The 19,685-nt window shown below is 41.2% G+C and overlaps 1 protein-coding gene across 1 annotated transcript; it reads left to right on the top strand.

Moving 5' to 3' along the window:
- The first annotated feature begins 8,064 nt into the window (after positions 1-8,064).
- On the top strand, positions 8,065-9,012 carry LOC103301146 (olfactory receptor 7D4-like). The gene has a single exon (XM_008158082.3). The coding sequence runs from the start codon at positions 8,074-8,076 to the stop codon at positions 9,010-9,012; it is 939 nt and encodes a 312-aa protein (XP_008156304.1). The 5' UTR covers positions 8,065-8,073.
- Positions 9,013-19,685: the final 10,673 nt, after the last annotated feature.

A 19,685-nucleotide genomic window follows, 5' to 3' on the forward strand; every position in this document is an offset into this window, starting at 1 on the left:
CCCGCTGCCAGCCCGATTCGCGCCTCCGTACCTCACTCAGTTTTTCAGCGTTTGTGCTCCTTTCTCCCCTTAGTTGTAAATCTACCACTCAGCCAGCTTTCCCGTGGTTCTGGGTGGTAGACGTTTCGTCTTTTAGTTGTATTTTTGAAATTGTTGTGTGAGGCAGCAGATTAGTTGTTTAACTATGCCGCCATCTTGGTTCCTCTCTGGTTAATACACATTTACAGGCCTCAGACTCAGGCCGTGGATATCCTTTGGAGACCATTGTTCTGCCGACCACACATCATTCAATGTTATTTTTTTACTATTTTCATTTCCAACTTTTCTAGTCTTAGTTACTTTGATTGTGAACATTTAAAAATTTTTTTTTATTATTTTCTTTTTTGCATTTTAATTTCTTTATTGATTAAGGTATTACATATGTGTCCTTATCCCCCCATTACCTTCCCAACCCCTCCACACTCATGCCCTCACCCCCCTGTTGGCTGTGTCCATTGGTTAGGCTTATATGCATGCATACAAGACTTTTGGTTGATCTCTCCCCCTTACCAGGATTTAACCCTTTGCACTCGCTTGCCTTTTTCTCGAGCTGCTACCGATGCTAACCGTGTCGAGTCACACTCGACATCCAAGTGCAAAAGGTTAAAAGTCCAATCTGAAACATCAGCTACAAGGTTAAATGATTCTATTACAAATGCAGAGTTTTTATTTTGGCTACCTCTTTTTATGCTGCTGTTCTGTGAGTTTTCCCATCTTAAAAATTTATAATTAATAGCATACGTACAGAAAACAGTGTGAAAGTCCATATGTGCCAATTATAAGAGAATAACAAGCCCCTGGTACCCACTTTCCAGACCCAGAAATGGAAGATTGCCTTACCCAAGGCAGTGTGCGAGAGCCTCCCTTGCCAGGGACGTGGATGTCCTGTGGGGAAGTGCTTGGTATCATCAAACACAATGAAGGGAGAGCGCTCTTGTGAGATAAAAATTGGCTGCCTCCTCCAGGGGACACAGCAGTGGAGACTGCATGATTGCCGCGCTGTGAACAAAACTTAGTAACGATGGTGGGACAGGTGCTCTCCCACTATTCTCCAGCTTTGCCTGCATCATACAGACTTCACATTGCCCTATTCCACCCGATGAGTTTGGTCTTGCCTCCCTCAGCCTCCAGTAGTGAAGCCATGGGAATTGCTCCTGGGTCTTTTGGTGACTACTGCAGTCAGTGCAGTTCGGCCCCTTCTTCACTCTCAGCCCAAACCTGCCTGTCTCACAGGCCATTCTTCCCACCTTTTCTCTTTCCTTGACTCCTCTGCTACTTCTCACATAGGTGGGTCCCTGGGGAGGGGGACTTTACAAAGGAAATCGCTGCTACTAAGCAGTGTGTCTTTCCACAGGATATAACAGCGGAAAGGCATCCCTTTAGGAGGGGAGCCTTGAGGTGGGACAGAATTTTGTTCATTAGAGGTGAGGAGAGCAGGGTCAGCTTTTGTATTTGTGTTTAATCAGGGAGGATATACTCTTCACTTTGAACTTGTGCACCAGCTAACTTTGATCCATTGGCACATATCTCCTTTTACCATTACCCATGGATTGAGACCTGTCCTGTCCAGTCAGAACTATACCAATTGTATCCTCATTTGCATCTATACCAACCAATCAGAGCACTATTTGGACCAATCAGAACTGTACAATTTGTAAACTTCATTGACATAAAATTGGGAACCTGGGCAGAAACTTTCTCTATAAAAGACAGCCTCCTCTTTGTTTTGGTGGAGCACAATTTAAGTTACCAAATCAGTGTCTCCTGGGCTACAACTCCTTTGGCTCAAATAAATGCTTTTATTTTTATTACAGTCTAATATTAACTTGGTTTATAATATACAGAAATATGCACACCTTTGGCACCTAAGAAAGTATTTGATCTTTCTACCTGTATATAATAAAAAATAAAGAACAGGTAAAGGTAAAGCCAAATTTTCAGATGACAGTATTCTCAAATGAGAACTTTCTTCTGTAGACAAAGCAGAGGCTGCGACGAGTTTCCCCTCTATGTTCAGCAGAACACTCCCTCCAGGTCCGTGAGAACGGGTGGCTGGGAGGTGGAGCAGTGTGACTCACACAGTGGACATTCTTTTCCTTCTGGAGAGAACTCACAAAGGTGACTAAAGGTTTCTGCAGAGGGAAGCACAGTGGATGACGCACAGACGCATCCTTACCGCACTTCCCAACCCCACTCAGCACGGGAGACTGAGAGCCTGGCTGTCACAAGTGGAGGGGGCCAGGCCTGTTTAAGGAGGCCTCTGGAAGACTGGGACCAAACCTGTCCTTCAATGCCCTCCTGTGCCCCAGGGCACGCCCTTTCTGCAGGCCTCACTCAGGATGGGCTCAACCACAGGGGAATCAACATGAATTCTCTCCAAGGGGCTGATTCTACTTCCAATCCTTGATTTCTAGACCCATGATTTCTATAAACTGAAGCTACAGCACATGATTATTGTCATTGATTGAGGGTGTATGCCTTATCCTGTGAATTATGTAGCCAGACTTCCTGTGTATTCTAATATCTGCACTAAATATGATCTTCCTCTTTGAAATTATGTATTGATATGGTCCCATATTGTCTATTAAAATTTTTGAACTCTCCCACATTTCATACTTCCTTTAGGCTGTGTTTTACCTCAGTTCTTCCCTTTGCTGACAAATTGTATAGGTGATTTACGTTTGGAACCTATATTTCCCCAATACTCACTCTTCCACCCACTTTAACTTAGTTATTTCTGCCCCTACTCCTTGATGTAGAGGTAATAAATGGGGCTCCCCCAGAATATCATCAAAGGCTTCCATGTCACTAGCAAATGCCAAGGGAAATTTTTCAGTCCCCATTTTGTTAGTGCTTTCCACAGAACCCAATGTGAAAGGGTTCTTTTGATTGTGATGTATAAAACAAGGTGAAAAACTGCCATTCTCTAAACTATTAACCACTCTTCAGAAAGGACCTCTTTCTCTGCACGACACTGTGAACACCAAGTGATTCTTAAAATCTCAGATTCTTCAAGGCAAGAACATTATAGAAAGTTGGTTCCTGAGGAAATTAAACATTCCTTAGGGGACACCTTGTCACTTTTAAGTTTAACCAAGAAAAGAAAAATCCCTCCTGAGAAAATACCTTCTGTCCCCACTGTTGCCTCAGCAGATACAATACTGGCTGAAATTTTTCCATTCTGCCATCTTTGTGCCCCAATGGAGCTGTGTTGTTTTGAGAAAGTAAAGTCAATAGAACAATTTTTTTTTAATAAGGAGCTCTGAGAATTCAACCCTTGAGATGATAATAGCATGTCCCTGTTGCCCATTTCCTATAATTACTTGACCCAGCCTATGTGAAAACCCAAATGGACTTCCTGGGACAGACCTCAGAGAACAGAGCTTCAGTGATACCCTTAGGGTTCTCGTGTCCTAGTGAGGGCTGGCCGAGTCAGAAGAAAAAGAGGAAAGAGAGTGAGTACTGGGCTTTACTCTAGAATAATGAGACTAGGAAAGTCTATGAATGTGAAGTCCCTGTGGCTTTAAGGTACTTCAGTTTCTACTGAAACCAGTCTTTTCCAGCTCTTATTCTGTTTTCTTCTTCTTTTTTGGAATCTAGAGCTTTTCTCCAATAAAATTATCTCTCAGAGTGTTACAGAAAACTGGAGAAGAACCAAACAACGCTCAGAGAGATGGGATTACATTTATTATTATTATTATTATTATTATGCACGGGCCTAGAGGAAAATGTCTCTCAAATTCTGGGCCCCAACATGGAGGAACTTTCCCTATTTATATGTTTTTACATTCTTTGTCTCCCAAATATGGGGTTCTGTTCCAGTCCCCTTTGCAAGTTCTTAAAGAGCCCCTATGTGCTGGGGCCTTGAGACCTCAACCAAAGGCCTGGCCTGGTGCCAGCACTGATAACTTCGTCCGGGGCAGGTTTAATGGCCTCTCTGAAGTGGGAGTAGTCTTATTTTCCTTATTATTTAAGCAAGCAAGCATTTACAGAAGCCAAAATAGCAGGGTTAAAATTTCAAACAGCAGTTTTTATATAAGATGGATGCTTCAAGAGGATCTCCAACTGTTTCCCATCATTATAGGCTCTTCTTGGACATTCTATGTCCAATTATTTATTTATTAACTGTTCATGGAGATCTACTGTGCACGAGGTATTGTTTGTGCTATTCCTCATGTGGCTGGATTTTTCTATTATAGTCCCTAACTCGTTTTGCAGCAGAGTGGACTTACTCATAGCACTTAATAGTTTTTATTCTCATTGTTTAGTGCCCACAATATTTTCTCTAAATAATGTAGTTGTTTCTGATGTTCAGTACTCAGCCTAATTTCTTTTCCTCATTTTACCAATCTCTTGGAATATTCAGGAGACCATTGACATTGGAATGGTTGATGTTGGAGACTATTGATTCAGGAGTGGTTGATGCTGGAGGAGACTGCCTTGGCCTGAGTTAAATTCATGAATTTAACTCAAATATTTTAGTGTTTTTGTGTAGAATAACTGTTTGCTGCAGTTTTTAAAAAAATTATTCTTTCCTGGGCTAAGAAATTGTCCTCAGTTTCCTCTTGTGGTGAGAGGCTCTGTCCTGGCTGTCAAACACAGTAATGGCTGTTACGTTTTCTCAAATGCATTTTCTATTGCAATTATGGTTATGATTTCTCTTTGCTGACCTATTTTTTTTTCATCTTTTAGTGCTAAACAGACTTTTCATATCTAGAGTGAGTACTAGTTGTTCATGATATATTATTCTTTAAAAATCGATATAAAATCATTTTTAATTTTTCTATTTTGTGTCTACACTGAGTAGCCTGATTATTATGATCTCTCAACGCATAATCTGGCCATTCAGTATATATATTAGAGGCCTGGTGCATGAATTCGTGCATGGGTGGGGTCCGGCCAGCCTGGCCAGGGGGAAGGGACAGGGGCGGCTGGCCAGCCTGCCTGCTGGTCGGACTCCTAGTCGAGTGGACAATTTGCATATTAGCCTTTTATTATATAGAATATACACTGAGTGGCCAGATTATTATGCATTCAGAGATCATAATAATCTGGCTACTCAGTGTATATGCAGGCATGTGATGCCCTTGAAGATTGCTCTCTTTTATGTTTTATTTGATGCTTTTGGTCTCAATCTTTATTAGTCTACCATTTGTATGTGTTGAGCACCTGCTATGTACCAGGCACTATGCAAGTCCCTGGAAGGTAGTGGTAGGGCAAAACAATCATGACGTCTGATCCACGAATAAACACAGAATTGCCAGCATGAGAGGCACTTGAAAGAATACTTCAGGATGCTTGATATGTGGGCCTCACGCACTCTGTCCTCCTGAGCTCATCCTCTGTTCTCCATCTCAATGGCCGCTCAAATCCTTTTCATTCCCAACCTCACAGACTCCCAGGGCAAACATGAATTCTGTTCTCTCAGCCCCAAAAGCTGGCCCTTTTCCTATTTTCTCTGATTAAAAATTACCCCTCCTTCCTCTCAGTTCAAATATTTACATTTCAGAGAAGCCTTTTCTACCCACCTCCCCAGACTAACTGGGTCCTCAGTATCTTTTTTCACTCTGTAATTAACTGCATTCTCCAGGTATTTATTCTCTTTCTTTTTTCTCTAGGTATTTATAATGCCAATCTTTTATTTCTATCACGGAGAATGTAAATATTTTCATCTTAAATTTGCCTTCTTTTATTTTTATTTTATTTTTTTTTTAAATATTTTATTAATTTTTTACAGAGAGGAAGGGAGAGGGAGAGAGAGTTAGAAACATCGATGAGAGAGAAACATCCATCAGCTGCCTCCTCCTGCATGCCCCCTACTGGGGATGTGCCCGCAACCAAGGTACATGCCCCCTTGACCAGAATCGAACCTGGGACCTTTCAGTCCGGAGGCCGATGCTCTATCCACTGAGCCAAACTGGTTAGGGCTGCCTTCTTTTATTTTTTAAAATATGTTTTTATTGATTACAGAAAGAGGAAAGGAGAGGGAGAGAGAGATAAAAATATAAATGATGAGAGAGGATCATTGACCGGCTGTCTACTGCACGTCCCTTACTGGGGATGGAGCCTGCAACCCAGGCATGTGTCCTGACTGGGAATTGAACCGTGACCTCCTGGTTCATGGTTCAATGCTCAATCATGGAACCACTCTGGCTGAGCTACCTTTTAATCTTATAGAAATTGTGGACGAAAAGGGGCCACATGCCAACCTCACTAGCTCAGGGAAGGCCTGTGTGGCAGCCTTGCAAACTCAGAGACCCAAAGTAACCATAAAGGATGGTCTGAAATTAAAACTTTTAAAATTAAAAAGCAGTCTATGGTGGGCAGTCATGTCCTAGGCCAGTGTCTTCCAAAAGATCAACTTTGACCTTAACTGAGCCTGTTGTCTTTTTGCATCTAGGATAACATACCTTTGGAATATCAGGGTAACTTCCCTTTTTCAGGACTCCTCAGGGCACAACCAATGCACCAGGGTGGTGACCACAAATTCCCTCATTGTTATTCTTATCATGTTAATTATTGACTGTTAACTATCCTGTACCCACCTACATAAAAGAAGCATGTGTCTATCATTTTACTTTTTATCCAATCTGAGGTTCCCCCATCCTTTGCTTTCTCTTGCCTCCCTAATCTACCATCAATAGATTTCAAGTAACCCATTTACATCTCCTCTTTTGATTGCAATGTATAAAACAAGGGGAAAAACTGCCATTAAAGCATTATATTAATACCTTGAGATTCTGCTGTCTCAAGGCAATTGTTGACAGTTTGGCTCAAATAAACTCACAAAAAATTCTTTACAGGTTTGAATGTTTCTTACATTAATAGGATGGTTTGATATATAGAAATTTTGAATATTTTAAATCAAATCTATCAATTCCTTTATTTTACAATTACCTGCTGGTATTTAATGCAACACATCTTTACTCAAGAGCATGTACACACTCACACACACTCACACACACGCTTTGTATTGTACTTCACTGGTTTTGTGAATTTTTGTATACCAACCTAATTTATGCAGTCCATATGCTTTCCCCTGACCTGGCAGGCAATAACTGAAAGAGGAGCCATAAGGATTGTCACTGATTAGAAGTGTGTGGTGAGCAAAAGAGGTAACAGATCTCTTGTGTTTAGAATGATCAGAAGTCCATCTTTGTTGGCTGGCCCTGTTTAAGGGGAGTATTGATTAACGATGGCCATGCAAAACAGATTTGTTGTGATGTTAAGAACAGAAGTTCACATTTATCAGGTGTCCACTTGTATGTCACTAGAAAATTACATGCATCATCTCATTTACATCACTCATTAGTATTACAATGTAGAAAATATTTATGACTCCCATTATAGAGGGGAGGTACCTGCAGCTGAGAGAGATTAAAGAACTTTGTCAAGGTCACACATAGGAAGGTGATGGACCAAAATTCTATTCTAGGAAGTCTCACTCAAGATCCCATTTTCTGAATCACATTTCTGCACTGCACTTTGGGAGAGTTATATATCAATGATCATTGTAATAAAAGGAATAGATTATTAGTAACACTAATAGCTATAATTTACTGAGATCCTATCATGCACAAAGGCATTTTTAATACTCACAAAGGAGGTAATAGCAGTAACAACATTTTAAGATAAGGTACTTGAGAGTTAACTGTCTCATCAATGGGAAGCATCTAGGAATCCAGGAATTCATTTCTGTTATAAACCTATTTAAATGAAAGAAGTATGAAGATTACCAAAGAAAAGATGTTCAATGTCTTTAATTATTTTGGAAGGGTCATATCTTAGAAGAAATTGGTTTATGTCCATAGCTTAAAGTAGAATTAGAACCAGTAAGAGATAAAAAAAAAAAGATTTCTATAAATTTAAAACAGGCTAAATGATTACATTTAAAATTAAAATGGCTACCATTTGTCTGAATGAATCATAGTCATTGGAAGGATGTCCTCACAAAGGTGACCACTAGCTGATGTTCCAGATGGAAGTTCTCTAAACATTTATTTGGCCTCTTTCTCCAGCAGACACATCAGCTCCATGGAAGCAAGAAACCACACAGAAATATCAGAATTTCTGCTCCTGGGTCTCTCAGAGGATCCTGAACTACAGCCCTTCCTCTTTGGAGTGTTACTATCCATGTACCTGGTCACTATACTTGGGAACCTTCTCATCATCCTGGCCATCATCTCTGACTCCCATCTCCACTCCCCCATGTACTTCTTCCTCTCTAACCTGTCCTCTATTGACATCAGTTTCACCTCCACCATTATCCCGAAGATGCTGATGAACATCCAGACACAGAGCAAAGCCATCTCCTACATCGGCTGCTTCATTCAGGTGTATTTTTTTATGATTTTTGCTGGAATGGATGGTTTCCTCTTGACTGTGATGGCCTATGATCGGTATGTGGCCATCTGCCACCCCCTGCACTACCTGGTCATCATGAACCCCCGGCTCTGTGGCTTCCTGGTTCTGTTGTGTTGGTTCATCATTTTTTGGGTCTCCCTCGCTCATATTCTACTGATGAGGCAGTTGTCCTTCTGTGTACATACTGAAATTCCACATTTCTTCTGTGAACTGACTCAGATTCTCAAGGTGGCCTGCTCCGACACCCTCATCAATGACATCTTCTTGTATGTGACTACTGCCTTACTGGGCGTGTTTCCTTTTACTGGAATTCTCTTTTCTTACTCTAAGATTGTCTCCTCTTTAATGAGAATGTCCTCTATAGAGGGAAAATATAAAGCATTTTCCACTTGTGGGTCTCACCTCTCTGTGGTCTCCTTGTACTATGGGACAAGCCTGGGGGTCTACCTCAGTTCTGCTGTGACCCATTCTACCCATTACAACTCAGTTGCCTCAGTCATGTACACCATAGTCACCCCCATGCTGAATCCCTTTATTTACAGCCTGAGGAACAAGGATGTGAAGGGGGCTTTGGGAAGGCTCTTTAGCCAAGGAGCCCCTTGCCTGTGATGGGCCTCTGACCTCAGAACTAAGTAAACATTGAAGTCCCCAAAGGCCAATGTCATGGATTTCAATCTGATTCTTTTCCTTTCCTGAAACACAGGCTTCATTTCTTCTATTCTCAAAGCTCCTATGACTTTCTTTTTAAATTTAATTTTCAATTACAGTTTATATTCAGTATTGTTTTGTATTAGTTTCAGGTATACAGCATAGCAGTTAGGCAATTATATACTTTACAAAGTGTTTTCCCCCAATATTTCTAGTACCCACCTGATATCACATATATTTATTGCTATGTTATTGACTATACTCCCTATGCTGTACTTTATATCCCATGAGTATTTTGTAGCTATTAATTTGTACTTCTTAATCCCATCACCTTTTTCACCCAGTCCCCCAACTCCCTCTCTTCTGGCAAGCACTAGTCTGTTCTCTGAGTGTGTTTCTATTTTGTTGATTTGTTTTTGTTTCCTTTCAGTAACTTTTTGCCTTTTTTTTTCTCTATTTGCAGCCCATTGAGTTTTATCTTTCTTACAGCCATTCCTGAGATTTCTAACATTAGATATGAATCACTTATATGAAGTGCGACGTGGTCCCCGCCCCCAAATTATCCTCTCAAATGTTGATATTCTTCACCTTAATTTGGTTTTGTGTTTATTTTTCTCTGGAAGACATGGAACAAAAATCACAAACTAATCATAAAAATTGCTTACCATATCAGGACTCTGCTTGTTGCTTTACATCAGTGATTTTAAACTGCAAAAAATTTTAAAATTTCAATACCTGACTATTTAGTCAGAGGCACTGACCTTTTTTCCCTTAGGTTGTCAAATTAAAAAAAACAACAACACCCACTCACTGCAACAAGAATTGTTTGAGTTGTCTTGAACCCATGGTGAGGGGAAGTGGGTTTTTGATATCTAAATCCAGCCTACCACCAGGAATGCTCAGGACCTACTCAAGAAGGCAAATAATCCTTTCCACTAATATTTACAGGGTAAAATAAGATTGCTGTTAGAGTAATAAATTTGACAGTGAAATAGTAGTCAAGTTTTCAGGCTAATTTAAATTGGCTAATTGAAGCAAGCGAATATTCTAGAAAAATTAATAGTACTGGACAAAAACCAGTTCCTAAAGTGTTAACTAAAATTTTTATGGGTAGTTCATCTCATGATAAAATTGCATAACAGGTAATGAACCTAAAGCAGTCATATTATAGTGCAAAAAATAAAATTTAAAAGCTATCAAGACTACATTAAAAAATTTTCAAAAGCCTCCTAATATTTAAATCAAAAAAAGGGGGGATAGTAGAAGAATATCATGTAAGGAAAAAGATCCTGTAAGTAAATTACATCTAGAAAATTTGTACTTTAGAAAAATAATTGTAATGCTAAAAGCAAGACACCCATGAAAAACACACATGGTGTCAAAACAAGTCAGAGGAAAATCATTTGGGCAAAAAATGAAAAAGGATCCCAAATCAAATTTATAGGAAATATTCCTTTATTAACTTTTGGTCGAGAATATGTTTGTATATTTTCAGAAAACAACTCCAAGACCATGTGGATTCCGGCAACAGAGAGGAATCGACAGGACTACTCCAGCCATGAAGACAGAAGAGAAGCAGTCCAGAGATGGAAGACACTGACGTCGCCTTGCCATACTAGCAGTCAGCAGCTGTGCGTCACTGCAGGTTGCCCAGGACCAAACCAGAGAGGGTCAGACCTGCATTACCACCATTTCTCCACCATCCAGAACTGAAATATCATTGCTGACATGTGCACATAAGGAACTGTTTGACATTGAAATTGGGTCGCAAAAGAACTGTTGGCCCAGAAAGAAACTCACTACAGACTGATTCATTTGCCTGTCACCATAACCATTATTGCTTGTCTCATTTTCGGTTCTTATAAGTATATTTCTAATAGCACATGATCTCACTCATCTAGGGGAAATAATGAACAACATAGACTGATGAACAAGAACAGACCCAGAAACAAGGAGGAATGGATCAGACTGTAGGGCCTCAGAGGGAGGGTAGGGGAGGATGGGGATATAGGGGAGAGATCAACCAAAGGACTTATGTGCATGCATATGAGCCTAACCAGCGGTTAAGGACAACAGGGGTGTGGGGGCATGTGTGGGGAAGGGTGTGGGATGGGAATGGGGGGATGAGGACAAATATGTGATACTTTAATCAATAAAGAAATTTAAAAAATAATAAATAATAAAGAAAAGAATAAAAAAGAAAAAACAAACAAACAAACAAAAAAAAAAACGACAACAGCCCAGCTGGCATGGCTCAGTGGTTGAGCTTTGACCTATGAATCAGGAGGTCACAGTTCAATTCCCAGTAAGGGCACACGAACAGGTTGTGGGCTCCATCCCCAGTAGGGGGTGTGCAGGAGGCAGCCAATCAATGATTATCTTGCATCATTGGTGTTTCTATCTCTCTCCCTCTCTCTTTCTCTCTGAAATAAAAGGATATATTTAAAAAAATTGACAACAGCCAAAAACAAACAATAGCTGTCCATTGTCAATGAATAAAAATTATACCTATTTTTTGCCAGATCAGCAAGAAATACATTTTTGGTGTGCCACAGAATTTTAGTAATTAGTTTATGTGCCATAAGATGAAAAAGGTTGAAAATCACAGCTTTACATGCATAATTTTATGTGGTCATGACAACATTTCTTGGAGCTATTTTATCTCATTTATTCCATTTTTCAGAGAAAGAGGTTGAGATTGAGAGGGACTCTAACCTGACACTGAACCCACAGTCCTGAGCTAGCACAGCTTTCCTATAACAGTGATGAGATTTTCAACTTTAAGAGTAGGAATCTAGATTTGAAAGCCAGTTTGTTCAGGTGATTAATTTTAATATATTGCATAGACAACTCTTAGATGTTGCTCCAGTCTTTGCCTTTTTTCTTCCTTCCTTTCTTTTTTCCTCTTCCTTTCTCTTCACTCTCTGTTTTATTGTATCTTTATTTCACATCATTGTAGTTTTAAGATACCCCAAGATCCTAAAACATGTAATAATGAATACAATAGAATAAGACTTGCTGTGTCAAGTGGTTTACCTTTAGGGAGGGTACTCTCTGGAGGTGCCATCAGGAATAGTAGCTACACGCTGTGGACTGTTGAGAAGAGTGTTGACAGAATTGTGTTTGCAGTGAAGGGTGAAGTAGTAAAATCTGTTAAAATTGGTCAGCACTGCTCCCATGTTTTCTGAGATCCTTTCAATATTGGCATTGCACACCAGCCTGACTGCCATGGTCAGCACCAGGTGGAACTTACTTTTCCCAATACCTGATGGCAGAAGTGACAGGGAATCATGCCCAGTCAGGGACAGCTCTTGATGGAGAGTCGTGGGATATAACATTATCCTTCACACCTTAGCTGGGATAATTCTGAAGTTTGAATCTTGTGCCACTTTCCAGAATTTCCTTTCAGGATGAAAACTCAGCTTACTCGCCGTGGGAAATGACACATGGTAAATTTTATTGGATGTATTTTCTTCCCTGTATCACATCTCCTCTGCCTAACCCATGTTCAATGTCCCTTGCTCCTTCCCATAAAGTTGCTTGCACATGAATCCTTGCCTCAGCTGTGCATGGCACAACTGCACACAGGGGCTCAAACACTGCGAGGATTTCCTTTCAGATTATCAGCTTTATTTTCTTAGACTGGGAAACCGCTGTTCTCACTACTCATGTCTGGTAGCTTCACTACTTTATAGAAACTAGATTTATTTAAGCTCCTATGTGTAAAAAAAATGCTGATTGGCACAGGCATGTCTTCTTTCCACGTTGGGCAATCTGTGGTGAGGAGTCAATGTTACGGGCAGCCCCTTCAGAAGCACATTTTTATTCAACTTATCAAAGCTATTTTTACTGATCATTTACTATGTGTCAGTCATTATTTTAGGCTCAATGGCCACAGGATTAAGAGAATCAGGGGTATGGGAAGGAGCAGGCTGTCATATTAAAACCAATGGTCTTCATAAACCTCATTGAGAAAGTAACATTTGTGAAGATGGTGGGTGATTTAGGTGAGTGCACATCTGGGGAAACAGTGCCCCAGGCAGAGGGTGAGGTTAATACCAAGACCCTGAGTTAGGAGGTTGCCTGGAGGCAATGTGGCTGCAGCAGAGCCAGTGAGGGGGAGCATAGGAGCTCAGAGGACAGGCATCAGGGGTCATCCTGTGAGGCTTTCTCTGCCACTGAAGGGCTTTTGTCTTCTTTACTCTGAATGACTGAGGACTCATTGCATAGATTTCTTTATTTTTTGTTAATCCTCACCTGAGAATATTTTTTCCTTGATTTTTAGAGTGTGGAAGGAAGAGAGGGTGGGAGGGAGGAGAGAAAGAGAGAGAGAGAGAGAGAGAAAGAGAGAGAGAGAGAGAGAGAGAGAGAGAGAGAGAGAGAGAGGAAAACGAGAGAAAATCGATGTGAGGGAGATATATCAATTGGTTGCCTCCTGCACACACACTACTGGGGCCAGGATTGCACCTGCAATCCTGGTACCTGCCCTTGTCTAAGAATTGAACCCAAGACCCTTCAGTGTGCGGACCAACAGTGTGGTTTGAGCAGACACATGACATGATCGAACCTAGGATTTTAAAAATCATTATGGCTGCTGGGTTGAGCATGGATTACAGGGTGTAAGGCAGCCTACCGGAGCTGACTTATACTATCCTGGAGTGATGTAGGTAGCTAGGACCAAGGTGGGGATAATAGTGTAAGGGTTGAGAAGCAGTTAGGCTACATTTTAAAGGTAGAAGCAAGAGGATGTGGGTGTGAGAAAAGAGACGCCAAGAATGTCTCTAGGGTTTGAGGCCTGAACAACTGGAAGAATGGAATTGCATCCATTGAGACAGGGAGGCATATGAGTGGAGCAAATTTGGAAGGAAAGGAAATTAGAAGTCCAGGTTTTGAAATGTTCAAATTGAGATATTCCAAATTGAGAAATATAAGGTTCCACTTATATTAAATAACTATAGCAGTCAAATTCATTAGACCCAAAGGTTAATATAGATTATCAGGAGATTAGAGGAAGGAGAATGGGGAGTTAGTATTTAATAGGTACCAATTTTTGTTTGTGGAAGATGAAAAATACCTGGAAATGGATAGTCATGATGGTTGCACAACAATGTAAATGTACTTAAAGCCATGGAACCATACACTTAAAAATAGTTAAAATGGTAAATTTTAGGTTATGTATATTGTACCACAGTGAAAAGTATGGAGATGTTTATTTGACATTTCAGTAAAGTCTGCAGTTTTTGCTATGGTCTGTACTGAAGGTAAAAATTGGAGGGTTATAGACATATTTAGCTTTGAGGCCTGGAAGATGGTTGAGATCCTCAAAGGAACAAGTGTGAATATGCAAGATCATGGACAGAACACGGGGGCACCCTGGGAGAGGAGGAACCTGCAAAAGAGACTGGGCAGAACCCAGTGACTTAGCAGTAAGGTTGCTCTGAAATCTAAGTGGAGAGAGTTTGTCAGTGAAGATAAATCTTCTCAAGAAGAGGTGTGAACTCTTTACGAGGCATATGTCTTTTCAGACAGAGCCAGAGTTGTGCAAATACAGAGACCATTTGGTCAGAGGAACCTTAGGTTTTGTTGAACATGTTTTACTCCCAATGCCATGGAAGTCGGGCAGAGCTCCAGGTATTGTAAAAAAAGCTTCCATAAACATTTTATAAAGCAACCTTGAGATTATTTCCCTAGTCTTCTCCAGTGACTACCACCTTTCCATAACCAGGAAGGACACAGACACATTGGTGACAGCCCAGGTGATCTTGTCTTTGCTTCTTATCTACTCTCATATGGAATGATTTATGTCAGTGGTCAGCAAACTCATTAGTCAACAGAGCCAAATATCAACAGTACAATGATTGAAATTTCTTTTGAGAGCCAAATTTTTTAAACTTAAACTTCTTCTAACGCCACTTCTTCAAAATAGACTCGCCCAGGCTATGGTATTTTGTGGAAGAGCCACACTCAAGGGGTCAAAGAGCCACATGTGGCTCGCGAGCCGCAGTTTGCTGACCACGGATTTATGCAAACCCCAGAAGTTCTGGATTTATTACTTGAGTCTAGTTATCTAAAATTTAGCTATCAGTGGGGCTGCTTCATAATGATATTTGGGAAAAAATCAGTGTCCTTGAACGACATGGGTTTGAACTATGGGTGTCCATTTATATACAGATTAGCTTTCCCGTTGCAGGAAAAATTCCTGCAATGGGATTTCCTGCTGCTGCACTCTACCCTGCCTCCGTTCCTCCCTTGTTCGCCCGCCTCGCCTTCTCCTCCAGCCCGCCCGCATTTCCCTTCGCCCCGGCCCCACCTCCGCTCCGCCCGCCCCGCCTTCTCTTCCAGCCCTCCCTTGTTTTCCTTGACCCCCGGCCCCGCCTCCACCCCGCCTTCTCTTCCAGCCCTCCCTTGTTTTCCTTCACCCCCGGCCCCGCCTTCTCTTCCAGCCCTCCCTTGTTTTCCTTCACCCCCGGCCCCGCCTCCGCCCCGCCCGCCCCGCCTTCTCTTCCAGCCCTCCCTTGTTTTCCTTCACCCCTGGCCCTGCCTCCGCCCCGCCCTTGTCACCCGCCCCGCCTTCTCCAGCCCACCCGCGTTTCCCTTCCCCCCCGGCCCCGCCTCCACCCCGCCCTTCTCCTTCCCCCGGCCCCGCCTCTGCCCCGCCCTTCTCCCCGGCCCCGCCTCCACCCCCGCCCCCCCCCCCCCCCTTGCTTGCTTCTTCGAAGCTTTACTCCCTTCTGCAGCTGTTGGCTTCTTTGGACGCTGTCTTGATATGCAAATTAGCCGCCATCTTTGTTGGGGCAATTTGCATACTCATCCTGATTGGTTGGTGGGCGTGGCTTGGCTGGTGGGCGTGGCTTAGGTGTAGCGAAGGTGCGGTCAATTTGCATATTTGTCTATTATTAGATTAGATTAATACCTGTACTATTTTTAGTCTTTGGTTAGGAGTCTGTGGATGTGAAGAGCTGACTATATGCACTGATCTATACCATTTTATATAGGGAACTTGAGCATCCATGGATTTTTGATTGCACAGAGAGTTGGTGCCTATAACCCCTGCATTGCTCAAGGGTCAACTGTAATTATAAAGCAGTCTTTTTAGAAGACTGATCCATTCATTTTATACAATAAATATTTACTGAGGACCTACAATGTTTTAGGGACTAGGAACATGGTTGTGAAGTAGTCTCTGTTGTCATATAGCTTACTCTCCAGTGGAGTAAAAAGTAAATAAAGAGGTGAATCAAAAAATAGAGTTCAATTGTGAAAGAAGCTATGGAAACAAAGTAATATAAGGCAGGGAATCAAACATATATCTCTATGAACACTCACTCATGTTTACAGCAGCAATACTGACAATAAATAAAAAGTGAAAACAACCCAGGTACCCATCAATGGGTGAATGGATAAAAAAAATGTGGTATGAACATAAAACAGAATACTATGTAGCCTTAAAAATGAAGGAAATTCTTACACATGTATAATGTAGATGAAAATATGCTAAGTAAAACAGGATAGTCCCAAAACGACAAATGTGGTATAATTACACTTATATGAGGTACCAATAGCAGTGACATTCACAGAGATAAGAAATAGAGTGGTAATTGGCAGGGACTAGAAAAAGGGAGAAATTGGGGAGCACATGTTTAATGGGTAGTTTCAATTGGGAAGATGAAAAAATTCTGGAGATGGATGGTGGTGATGGTTGCACAACAAAGTAAATGTTCTTTTTTAAAAAAAATATGTTTTTACCAAGTTCAGAGAGAGAAAGGGAAAGATAGAAAATTGATAGGCTGTCTCCTGCATGCCCTCTACTGGGGATCAAGCCCACAACCTGGGCCATGTGCCCTGACTGGGAATCAATCAAACCAGCAACCTCCTGGTTCATGGGTCAATGCTCAACCACTGAACCACACTGGCTGGGCTGAATGTTCTTGATGTCAAACCAATAGAACTGTATGCCTAAAAATGGTTAAAATATTTTATTTTATGTTATGTATATTTAATCACAATAAAAAAGATGCAATAGAACAAAATAACAGAGCAAGATTGTGAGATTTCTTTCAGATAATACTTTCAATATTGTTATAAAATAAGACGATGGCTGGGATTTTTTAGATAAAAATTTTAACATTAGTTCTCAAGAATCTATTAGCATTTCTAATCCATGACAATAATGGCATTCTGGTCTATAAAATTATTTGTGAGTAGCTGTCTCATGTCCTGTGAGATTTTTAAGAGGTTCCTGTGGACTACCCACTAGATGCCAACTCTGTACTGTTACAACCAGAAATATCTCCAGACATTGCAAATTGTCCTGCAGGGGCAAACTCAGCCTGATTGAAAACCACTGGAAACAACTGCATGGGTGCCAGAGTTAATGGTGTAGCTTTTACCGTGATGGTAATAAAAGGAAAAGCAACATTTTAGGGAGGATAAAATGTCAGTTTAATTTTGAGTTGCGGGGTTTACAGGACCTATTATCTCAGAGGTCAATTATATTGGTCTGGTGTCCATCAGTCTGCATGGGTGGCAGTGTAAATAAAGTAATTGTATAGAATGAGAAGAAGTTGCTGCTTTGGGAATTGGCAGTTAGACAAGCTGATGCTTGGCTGAATCTTACCCAGCATTCTTCAATTCTCAGTTATAGGGCCTCATTGGATATATGGTCTCATTGGAAACAATGCCATCACAATATTAGCCACCACTGTCATTCAATAATTATTTGTATAATTATTCCATCTCTTCTGAATGTTCTGGGGAGTTTACACTATCACTTTTCCCTTCCCTATCCATTTTTTCCCCCCCAAAGTTTGCATGCAATATTATCATGTCTAATGTCATGGGAATCTTCTACATTCATCTATCTTTCAATGAAAATGAAACATTTTTCTTTGGGTATTGTTCCAAATTTTTGGATATTTTGGCTATTAATGAGAAAACCACAGGCCTAAAATGGGGTCACTTGTGTTAAGACCTTGATAGTTAGATTTGTAATAGTAAGGTAATCTGGTTGATAAAGGCTCCTGCAGTTCCCTTCTCCCAAAAAAAGATGGCTTGGCTTAAAATATCTCTCCCCCTTTTTTTTTTTTGCTAATGACTCATTTGCCCCATTTTCCTAATAAAAACCTCTACTTGTACAACTCTTCTGGTTGTTGGATGGGATGCTGGCTGATTCCATTATCACTCAATAAAGCCAATTAGTTCTTCAAATTTACTTGGTGGATTTAAACATAGGTCTATACTTTCCATTTCCACTCTCTTCAACTCATCTGGCATCTTTATGCCACCATCACATTTGTTCTCTTTGAGGTCAGCAGTGATACCATGTACCCAAGAAATACTAAGGGATATTTTCAAAATGCTTGATTTTACAGTAGCAATGTCACTAATGAAATTTTCACTGCAATGTCTCTTTCTAGAAATAGGGACCTCTCTCATTCACTTCATTTTTTTTGCTATCTGATTCTGAGGGTCCAGGGTCCTTGTAACATTTAACACATCCCGCAGGAAGAAATTCTTAACTTCGAAACCAACAAGAAAAGAATTGAGATGCTTTAAATTAAAGCACAATGCTAGAGAAATGAGAGAAAAAGACAAAATAGTTAGCCTGTTAATAGCTGTGGGCCAGCTCTGACAAAAGGCTGCCCACATTCCTGTCTGTCTGTTGGAACTTTAGATTAACTTCCATATGGCTAGTTCCACTATTAAACAAAAGAGAGAATAGCCAGGCACCATTGAACCCCAGGAGCCTCCACTTACCTATGCATGCACTTTCCAATCTGTTGCCCACAGCCAATCCAGAGGAGCGCACACTTCCTTGCTGATTCTGTGCCTATCCCACAACTGGCCCAGGACTAAAGTAGATTTATCCATTTTAGCATTTTACGTGTTGGCTCCCTCTCTAGATAAAGACTTACATTTTTTTGGTGAACTACTTGAGGGAAAGTTGTGTGGACCCTAAGAAAGAAGATACCTACTAAGATGGGCTCCTGGTGGCTTAACTGGGCTTAATTTTTTAAACAGAGCCTAGCAGCCATTTCTATATAGAGTCCTCTCACACAAACCACACTTTAGGGAGAAGCCTACATTAAGCTGCCTGCCTCTGCACTGGACTGCCTTCCTGCACTGTGTTTCTGCAAGCCACCCTCAGAGTTCTTGGAGTCCTATTTCAACCAATAGGACTGAGGTTTTCCCATGCAATAGGAGCTGTGCCGCCATATTCATTAACATCTTCACTGACCAATCAGAACAGCTCCCTTGTGACCAATCAGGACAATGCTTTTTAGACCAATCAAACTGCAAGGATTTGGAGTCCTCTTTTGCATGAGGGTGGATCAATCAAGGACCAGGGACAGGGACTTCTGTCTATATAAGTCAACTCCCCTCTGCCTCTGGGAGCACACTTCCCCATTCCCCTGAAGACAAGACTGTTTCCCTTGCTGGAGCTAAAACTGGGAAAGTGTCTCACTGGAGTAGAGCAGAGAATACCTGCACAGGGGCTGAGTGAGGTAGAATAGAGCAGGACAGAGCTGCCTAGCCAAAGCAGGACCTTGCCCCAGGGCCTCTTCATAGCCATGCTGTCCTGCTGCTTCTTAATTGAGGTATAACAGTAGTAAGGTATTCCACAGCTGTGCTGT

The sequence above is a fragment of the Eptesicus fuscus genome, chromosome 6 (assembly GCF_027574615.1).
Source record: "Eptesicus fuscus isolate TK198812 chromosome 6, DD_ASM_mEF_20220401, whole genome shotgun sequence".
In the NCBI taxonomy this organism is placed as follows: domain Eukaryota; kingdom Metazoa; phylum Chordata; class Mammalia; order Chiroptera; family Vespertilionidae; genus Eptesicus; species Eptesicus fuscus.